At 37.5% G+C, this 10,572-nt stretch overlaps 1 protein-coding gene across 3 annotated transcripts in view; it reads left to right on the top strand.

Annotated features, from left to right (window-relative positions):
- Window positions 1–987: 987 nt before the first annotated feature.
- Window positions 988–10,572, top strand: part of LOC115583727 (calcium-dependent secretion activator 1-like) — a 53,856-nt gene continuing 44,271 nt past the window's right edge. For 2 of the 3 annotated variants that reach the window (XM_030420874.1, XM_030420873.1), the window contains exons 1-4: window positions 988–1,123; window positions 4,963–5,097; window positions 8,465–8,620; window positions 9,510–9,657. In XM_030420874.1, coding sequence (XP_030276734.1) covers window positions 1,059–1,123; window positions 4,963–5,097; window positions 8,465–8,620; window positions 9,510–9,657 — 504 coding nt within the window. In that variant the 5' untranslated portion in view covers window positions 988–1,058. The remainder of the gene's footprint in view (window positions 1,124–4,962; window positions 5,098–8,464; window positions 8,621–9,509; window positions 9,658–10,572) is intronic. The other variant, XM_030420875.1, reaches the window with a different exon arrangement.

Genomic DNA, 10,572 nt, shown 5'->3' with positions numbered 1-10,572 from the left:
GGGTCTTAGCTTTCGAGGTAAAGGGGTTCTCAAGTTATAAGCCTTTGAATCTCAGTAGGCGCTCTTGGAAACCAAAAGGACCCAAGCAAAACGCAAAGACATGCCTTTAGAAAAAAATGTGTGAAAAATCAATTTTTTTGTCTTTTGACTTCAAATTTTGAGTGTAGCAAGCTGAGACCTATGGCTATGGCCTAATTGTGTCTGCTGTGTCCATAGACATACCTGAACCCTTATATCTTAGTCAGTTTATTGACATTTGAATTGGACGGAAACCAAAACCTGTGTTCCAAACTTGAGGGTGTTACCTTTCCAATGGTACCAAGCACATCCCTGAGTCTCAAACAATGTGGGAGCTGTCATGCTTTTAATTTCGGTATGTCGTTTTGGAAAAAGAACCTTAAAATGGGGGCGTTCACTAACAGGTTAAAGGAGCTCTTTGGAATTTAAGTTTTAGAAGCCATTCGTTAGTTTGTGTTAGTGGACTCCATTTCTAAACCCACCTGAGCTACTGTACTGATGCTCTCTGTTAGCAAAGCAGAGAGAGGCACTGAGATGAGGCACTCCAGAATGTGCATAAAGTCACATCCTTTGGACTGTTGCAGACAATCCGACCCAACAGACAGTCCTTCACAAAGGATTCCATAGTCCAGCAGAATTAAAAAACTTAAACAAATTGTCCACAGGCTTGTGTAGAAGTAGGGGGAGGCTTCATTTTTCAATACTTTAAGACAAATTTTGTTTTTTTTCGTTCTTACTTTATCAATGGTGATATGTTGTGGTTTCTTTCTTGCGACAAACTTACATTGTAAGTCACTTTTGACGAAGGCGTTATGAGGAAGGAAATGCATTGAACACAATTGTTAGAGCTCAAGGATGCAGACAAGTGTTGAAGTGAGTAACACAAAGTGTAACACAACTCACACTGAGTTGTTCTATGATCAATTCCATATCTTCTTTCTTCCTTTCAATCCCCTCCCTCAGTTAACCTGTGCAATGGGAAATTCCACAAACACCTGCAGGACCTGTATGCCCCCCTTGTGGTGCGATATGTGGACCTGATGGAGTCTTCCATTGCTCAGTCCATTCATAGAGGCTTTGAAAGGGAATCCTGGGAACCTGTGAAGTAAGGATGCCTTTATTCACTCTACCTTTACCGATCTTCACCCGCATTAGGGGGAGGTTTTTTAGGATTAGACCATTGCCACCTTGCAGATCTGTGCATAAATGTATCTTTTATTTTGACTCCCCATTGGTCCCTTTATCAAGTACAGCTGCACTGAACTGGATGTGACCCTTATTTGCCACCAAGTTTGGAGCCAGAACAGTGACAGTGAATTTTGTCATAGAAAACAATATCTGAACTGGCACTGAAACGAATACTGCCAGTGTTAGCTAAAATCAGGGTCACTGTGAATCAGTGACAGAAAGACACATTGAGAAAAAAAATCTGATGATTGTTACTGAAAAACACATCAAAAACCAAAATAATACCATTATAATATATATAAACAATATATAATAAAACAACTCTTGGTGTCCGCGTTTTGTTTTATACAACATTTTCAAGTACAAATGTTTCTTTTGTTTCAAGTTTTGTTTTCGGTGACAAAGTTCACTGTTCTGGCTTCATACTAAAGCTGCTTGAGTTCTCTTGTATTTGTACAAAGATAAAACAGTGGTGGGCATGTTATTGTCTATGTACTTGGCCTCACATCACTTCTAATTTCAACATCTTTAAGTTAGCATTTTATGTCATATTGAGGAATATAGTTATTCTGAATGGAATATGTCTTTAACATGTTGTCAGTTGTAAAACAAATATCTCAATATCATAATCCTCATTTTTAATTTTAAAACTCAATAATCAGCTAAAAATCTGTTTTTTTCTGTAGAAAAGACTGGAGCTGTGTCCAAAATCATTCATTACCCACTATATAATGGACTATATAGTGAGTTTGCCACTTTGTAGTGCTGTTTGGATGTATAGTGAAAATGATTATACTCTATTCTGTTGTCTCAAAGTATCCCATAATGCATCATGAAAAGAACTGATGGTAAAAACCAACTATTATATACCATATGCATCACACTGGAAGAGGATTTTTCCATTTGACTGATCCGAGCCAAGTCCTCTATGTGGAGCTCCCTACATAGTGAGTAGGGAGTAGTGAAGTTGTGGGAGTGGGTGATTTCAGACACAGCCTAAGAATTGTTTCCAATATACGAACATATCACGGAAAATTGCAATGTACCTTGTTTACATGATGATCTGATCTGGCATTTAGGTAACACTTTATGATAACCATCATTAATAAATGGTGAACTTATAGTTAAAGCCCCTGTACGGAGTTTTTAACTGGATATGCAAAAGTCTCTGGTTTCTGCTGATGTGTCTCTGTTACCTACAACAGCAAATGAGCCCATCAGCGTGAAGATACGCTTTTTCTAAGTAGTCTAATTCTATACCTCTGAAAGGCCTTGGTCGGGTCGGACCACTGACGAAACGATTTACGGCAGTCAGACCGGAACTGACGACACTCAGCATATCTGTTTTGTTGCTACGCTAACCAGTGCTAACCGAGCTAAAACTTTTGTCATGGCTGATAATGAGACAATGAAAAGAAAAATAATTCGAACCGAAGACCAACGAAAGGCCGAGAGGGAATCCGATCAAGCTAGGGCTAAACACGGATAAACATTGGCGATTCCTTCGAGAGATGGAGAGAGTTGCGGGGCTTGAAGGGATTCAAGTCGGATCCAGAATTTGCCCAATTCCTCCTAGACAGGTATGTAAATTTTATTTCATTTATGAAATGTATTGCGGGACGTAGTTTACAGCAATACATGAATTTATACTGTTACAACAAAGCTGGCTAACGTTACCACTAGATTAGCTCTTGGTACTACACTCGTAAAAACGACAACAAACGTCTTAGATCACGCATCCATTTCAGCTGTGTGTATCAGCCCAGCCGACCTGCAACGATGCATCGGTAATATCCTCTGTCATTATAAATGATTCAGTTTCTTACTTAGAACAAAACATCCATCACAATCACTGTGACTTTGCTGTAACGCTAGCTCTGTAGCACCGTGGGTAATATTTATAGCTGGGAAATTGCAGTGCAACAGCAGCATTACACACAGTGACAATAGTGCAGTCTTTGCATGTTTAGCCTATGTCACAGACATCACGGTAATACAGTTAGCTTACAACGTAAGATATTATGTTGGCAATGCTACTGCAGTTTTTTCCAATGCTGGGTTATTCCACTGACAATAAAATATTACTAAGGTAAGTTGACAACTAAACAGTTCTACTACCGAGTTATCTAAACTGTTGGTTGTAGGCTTACTGAACTTAGATGTATGTCTGTGTAAATTCTCATTTGTCCAGGTCAAGGCATGATTCAATTACTTAGAGAGAACTTAGATACAAGTTTTAACATTACTTTGTTTCACCGGCGGCATATTATATTACATAGAAATACAAATAGACACATTACCTCATCCATATGCACGCTGTAGATAGCTGCTAAAAAAAAAAAGCTTTCAAAGCAAGTCCCGTCTTCTTCCCGACGTTTCCAAAACAAATCTACACGCGCCGGCCAGACAAACGTCTTCACGAAAGTGGGCGCTAGGGCTCGTGGGAAATGCGGTCTTCATTCCGTCAAAACACCACCGCTTTCGTCCACCAGGGCCGCCAAAATCAACACTAAATGAAAAGTCTGTACAGGGGCTTTAATCAAACTTTAGTTGAAAGTTATTTCACTGTAACAGAGAATTAAATGTTTTATAATCCATTTATTAAGCACTTGTTTAATGTAAAGTTACAACAGATGTTTATGATACTTTGTAAATGGTTATGATATACCATGTTCATCAATAAACATTATTAAGATGAATATTGTGAAGTTACAACTGAATATTTAGCATTTCATTTTTTGTTACATCGTCACATAACTAATAATTTAAGTTTAATTAATAATTGATGATACATTTATTAATGGTGGTTATTATTAAGTGTTACTAGTATAAATTATATAAGATAACACCTTAAAGATGATACAGAGTAACAAAAAACATGAGAAAAAATACTCCAAAAATTATTCTCAGCTCAGTGCTGAATTCAGAAACTCAACAGAGTTGAAAGTTGATTTGTAATTTGGACTCTTTAAAAATGTGGTGAAATTAAAACTATCAATACTGAATATCAGTTTCTGAATCAGTAAAGTGCTACAGAACCCCAAGTAGTGCTTTTCCTGCTGGAAACACCACACTTTGCACAATTTTTCCGCTCTTCCAGGTGTTGTTGACTTGTGAGATGATTGAATATGTTGACCAACACCACACTCATAGTAGGGCTGGGCTATCATGCTAAAAATAATAATCACGATTATTTTGATTGATATTGAAATCACGATTAATAAACACGATTATTCACTGATTTCAAAAAAAGTATTTATTGAGCCACCAAAACTCAACTTTAAATATAACTTTTAGAAAAACAACCAGATAGATTAGTAACAAGTAAAAAAGTAAATGATGCATGTAAATGCATTTACAGCGCAGTAATTTGCAAACACGACGCGCGGTGGCACGTTAATCGTTTTTCTTCGATTACAGTGTTTTCATGATCGTGAGAAGCCAAAATCGAAATCGCGATCAAAATTCGATTAATCGCCCAGCCCTAACTCAAAGGTCTAGTAATTTCACATTTTTCTGCCAGTTCTTTTCCAGTGAAATACATATGACATGTCAATATCCAGAATAAGTCAATGGTTGAAACTTTTCCATTGGGTTTCAAAATGGCATTGAGCTGAGACAATAGTTTTTTGAGTTGGTATCTTTAAATGATATGTGATTTTCAGTAATCTTCAGTTTGTTGCCCTTACAAATCATTTGCTTCAGCTTTCATCTCTTGTCTGTTCTCTGTCTTCTGTTTTGTAATTCTCTTCGCAGGAGTATAGCGAGCACTCTGCCCAATGTTAACCTCCAAATGCCTAAAGTACCAAATCTAACAGTGTCAAGTGTTAACCTTCCACAAATGCCCAGCTTTTCTCCACCCAACTGGATGACATCTAATGATGACACAGAGTGTGTATCTGCCTTGTGCATCCTGAGACATGCACACATGTCCTTGGCATGAACGTGACATCTAACTGGCATGACCCCAAAGCAGCAGGGTTACCTGTAACAATTACATTTCTAAAACTGGTTTATTTTCTTCCTTTATACATTTCGTATTTGTTTTATGTTTTGGACAATGGGGGGACATGTCCATTGTGCATAATTGGTAATACCAATTGACAATGTACAAAAGACTTTTATATTGTGTCAGTAAACATTGCTATTTAGTTAAATCATCCGGATGTGTGCACAAATCTATAATGTTCTCCTTTGATAACTGGCGTCATTATCAGAGTTCGAGTTACATAGAAGCCAATGAGAGCTGAGCTCCCATGAAAGCAGTAAAATTATAAATCTGTGGGGTCTTTACCCATTTATACCCACGATGAGGGTAGAGAAACTGTTGCAGCTGATTTCAGATAAAATATTAATTTCCATTAATATAAATCAAATCTAAATACATACTACTTTTTTGTTTAGTGGTATAAGCAGTTAACATTATTTGTATGAACAATGAGTAAAAGCTTCTGATTTCATAAGGGGTTTTCTATTAATATGTATGTGATCTTGTTAGTGCTATCATTAAAAGCACTCTGAATATCTCAAAAAACACTTAACACATCATCTATAGCACTCTGAGAACTTAAGTGAAACGTCTGCACCATCAACGGGGAACAAAGGTGTAAACACTACTACATATGCTGCAGTATCCTGCAGAGTGTGACGCTGTCACCACAGCACATCCATCCCTGTTCCCTCATCAGGAATCTTGTGGATACACATTCAAAAATACCAGCCCTGAAGTTTTCATTGTAAAAATGATGAGAGCCGCTTTTCAACTCTCACTTTAAATTTAGTAACTAATTTACTTTGCATAGAATAAAAGTCAACAGAGTTGGTAGACTTGTTTCATATTCTTTTTCCAAGATCAAGAGAGCTTTTAGCAAATACGAAACTGATTATCCAAAAGGAGCTGCGGAGGCAGGTTTAGGAGTGACTACAGCACATACAGTAGATGTTGTAGTCGGTTGCCAGTATTGGGTTTTATACGGGCCCAAAACCACGTTCATGCCAACATCATGGCATGGTGTCTGTGGATGGATGGAGAAGGCAGCGACTTGGGAACTGAATCCCAACATTATCACTCCCACACACTGTATGTATTTTTATATTGACTGGAAAGATGCAGAAGCATAACACAGAGACAGACAGTACATACCAAAGAGCAACTAAATAAAACAATTGAACTGAGGATGTATGTTCTGCATGCTGCTGTTGTAAATAAAATTGTTCTTTAAGAAATTACTTAATTTATCATCTCTAGAAATGTATCCGTTTTTGTCATTTTCTCTCCATTTTTATAAGGTATTCAATTCCTTATGAATACCCTGCATGTTAGCGCATGTAATTTATACATGTATCAGAATCAGAAAAACTTTATTGTCCCCTGCAAAAAGGAGTGGAAATTCGTCTGTGACGTGTTCACAGATGTGCAAAAAAAAATAAACACAAGTTAAAAACACAGTTAACATAAATAATAATAATTTGTGAAACATAATAAATTGTGAAACATGCTTATTAGCATTAAATGATAAGTAGGCTACGGTTGAAGCTGAAGGGTGATGTCATCAGTTTCGATAATAACTAGTTTAAATTTTTCAGTGGGATGATGGTACATTTTTTAATTCTTTAATTACTTGTATAACTTATTAAATATAACTTAAAAAATGTTGTTTATTTTACTTAATTTTCTACTTAAAATGTCGGGGAAATAGATCCGATGACTGTGGCGTTGCTCTTGCAAGAACAGTCACTTCAGCAGAGACAGCTGCCGGTTGATTTGCATCAGGGAGATGTGTCAAGTCAGCAAACAACTTTAATTTTGTGGTCCTTTTCAACTGTCACTGTAACATTCAAAAGTGTAAAAGTTAAACACGGTGGCCAGTCTCCATCCCAACGTTAGTGAATGTGGTGAGTGTTGTGATGCAAAGGTAGTTCTATAGTTCCTGTACTTCAGAATTCCTGCTGCATTCTTAATTTCAAAAGTCTCCTAATGTAAATATATATGATTATTCATGCAAACATCACAAACAACTGAAAATAAATGTGGTTCTCACAAGTCAGTTGTATTACTGTTCTGATAAACTCTTTTCCCACAAATGAATCCACACCTGTCTGCCAATAGAAATCGTGTATCCTCAGTGGCCATGATATAACTCAGAATGTGACACAGGCCGAAAGATCTAAAATCATGAATAGTCTGCATTACTTTTGCAGCATGTTTCAGCAGCCACCAGAACTAAGTATTTACATACTCTAAATACTGGTGAAAATACAGAATGGTCTCAGTAATTATTATTCCTGGTTATGAACTTGCATCTTTTCATATCTTCTCCCGTTCTAAAGCCTTTCCCCCTGTTACCTGATGTTGTAGCTCCCTGGCCCTGGCTTCTCTCTACTTTCTTGGGGTGGATGGACAAGGAGGGGCCCCTTGTGTCTGAATTAGTCCCTGCACTTTGCTTCAGAGTGCTGGGACTGGGTTGGGTTTAGAGCTGTTGAGGGAAGTGAAGGACCTGTCGTGGTGTCAGTACTTATCGTGGTCCTGCTCCTCCACTTCACCCAAAAATGTTAACCCCTTTCCCAGTTGATATTAACCAACTGATTATTCCTACACGTTCTGGAAATCATGTTGTTTTCATGCAGCGAAAGTAAAACTGTCCTGGAAATGAATTAATTGGGTTTTATGTACACATTAAAACATTCCTTGAAGTGCCCTTGACTAACTTGGATCTGAACAATATACTAAAAAATAATGTCTTGCAAGATTTGGCATGTATCTTTCCTTGTTTCTATTTACATTAACTGTAAATTAAATTGCAGAATCTATGCAATCTTTATTTTGTTCTAAACACAGTTCATGTTCCATGCTAATACTGTTTTCAATAACCATCATCATACCCATACTGTGACCACACATCACACAGTCTAACTCACTAATATTACTTGGTATGTAACTGACTCACAGTGTAATGTGTAAAACAGTGTTAGCATGGGTCCTGCACAGACTATGTTGAAGTGCATACAGTCCACACTTTTGTGTTACCAGTGATACCGCTTTGACAAAAATAAGAATGTGTAATTCCTTATCAAAGAACCATTTCAGTGGTGTAAGTTAAACTACAATCTCCCTAGTCATTAAACAGGAACTCTTAATCTACCTGATTTTCTGCATGAATTCAAAATACTGATTCAAGCTTTTCATGTACAACCATCATCACTGTTTGTTCATACCTCTTGTTTTTAAAATGCTAACTTCTGACCTGTGGCCCTGTAGTAATGGCTCAGGGACATCTGAGGATCTCTTCTGGAAGCTGGATGCTCTGCAGACCTTCATCAGAGATCTCCACTGGCCAGAGGAGGAGTTTGGCAAACACCTGGAGACCCGATTGAAGCTGATGTCCAGTGACATGATCGAATCCTGTGTGAAACGGTAACATTTTGTTTCCATATGTAAGGGTCTGATTGCAAGCAAATAACAGTCACTCAGCAGTCAGACAGCAGGTTTTAAAACATGGAGCCTGGAATAAATACTGGGGCAACATTTGGAGAGTGTATCTATAAAATTAGAAGACACTGACCTGTATGGACTTTTGTTATCCAGTTCCTGCAAGAAAATAAATACTATGCAGGGAGTCCAGTTGGGGTAACAGATTCTGAATTGGAAGGCTCAACAGATGCCAAAACATTGAACAGTGTTAAAATACTCCAAGCCATGATTTTAAGACTGTAGAAAATGAGTATGGCAGTGATATTTTATTATTTGTTGCAGCAATTGCAGGATAAACAGTAGACATAACAGCATTCGTCACAAAGTAATTCTAGTAATGTCCACTTGCATGAGTTTGATCGGCCAACACACCATTTTGCCAGATGATGTTGCATTGCAGCAAAATTTGAGCAAGGTTCAACTGTTTTTCCAGATGACCATGTTTTTCAGTTTGTTTTGTTTTTGTGGTAGTGCCCTGTGTCTGCCGCTGTCTGCCCACACTCAAATAAAGAAGGAGCTTCTTTGTTTCCACTTAGGGCCTTTGATTTTTGTAAGTTTACCATATGTTGTTTAATGCAAATATTTAAAACCAAAGTAAAAGTACTATTTGACTTGAATTAACTATACACATTTTTCAATATAAGTTTGGCTCCTGGCATTCTGTAGAAGGTTCTGAAACAGCATTTGAGCATCATGAGTGGAAATAGGATTTAGAAAATGTATAAATAACATTTTTTCTATTTTCTATTTAAGGGGTTGGGAGGGTTGAGGGACTAGCACCCATTTCTAAAATCCTGGCTCCAGTGGTATACATTCCTTTTCTTCTCTAAAGGACGCGGGCAGCGTTTGAGGCTAAGCTTCAGAGGAGCAGTCGGGCCACAGACTTCCGCGTGCCACAGTCCATCTGCACCATGTTCAATGTCATGGTGGATGCCAAGGCCCAGTCAGCCAAGCTATGTGCCATGGACCTGGGGCAGGAGGTAGGAGATAATGAATCTGAGAATAAAGAGTCAATGACACTCACTGTTTTGGGGGAAATCATTTATTCTTATTGAAAAGATTGAATCTGCCAGTGACTCCTCCCCTGTTCAAAGGTCATATATCATACTTCAGTTGTGAATGGCCTTGTCAGATAAAGGTGGAACAGTGTTTTTTTTTTATTTATTTTTTTTACTTTGTCACTTGAATACTTTCTTTCTTTCTTTGTCTCTTACTTCTTTTGCTATATTTAAAATGTTCCATGTCCCATGTCACCTCTATCTTCTCATTTTCTGCTGCTTTTATTTCCTCTCTGTCTTGTGAAAGTTTGTGAGAGACTGGGTAAGTGTGGCTATGAATTCAATTGAAATCTCACCCTCTGATTCCCAAATGTATAATTAGTCATCAGTTTTCCCTGTCTGTCTTCCTCCAGTTGAATTGTTTGGATTTCATTAGCATATGTGTAGATAGCATTGAATATACATGGGGTAGAAGTGAGAGATCTCATATTTCGCAGTATCTCAAGACTGATACCAATTACTGACGATGAATAATTACTGCTAAGTCCTTCGCTGTTCTGTTGGTGCTACAAGGCTAAACAAAAGGATTCCTCGCAGTGATAATGAATATGAGTTTCTATGACAGCAGCTCCTTCGTAGCGCTTATCGTTCCAGAGTCTTTCACTGAGCTCTCCCTTCTTTAGACAAGAACCTTTGGAGGGACAATGGTTATAATGCACTTCAATCATTTACATGTAACTTAAAAAAAAACAAGCAAAAAAGTTTTTATGAAATGAATAATCTTAATTCTTTAAAAAGACAAGAATAAAAAAGGCTTTTTCACAATTTAAATGACCTAAAAATGAAAAAATTCTTCAAAATACACTGTGTCTAGCACACACAAACATTTTAAATAAT

The sequence above is a fragment of the Sparus aurata genome, chromosome 6, assembly GCF_900880675.1.
Source record: "Sparus aurata chromosome 6, fSpaAur1.1, whole genome shotgun sequence".
NCBI classification, from domain to species: Eukaryota; Metazoa; Chordata; class Actinopteri; order Spariformes; family Sparidae; genus Sparus; species Sparus aurata.
The sequence above is the reverse complement of the archived record's forward strand: the minus strand, read 5'-3'. Positions and strand labels throughout refer to the sequence as shown.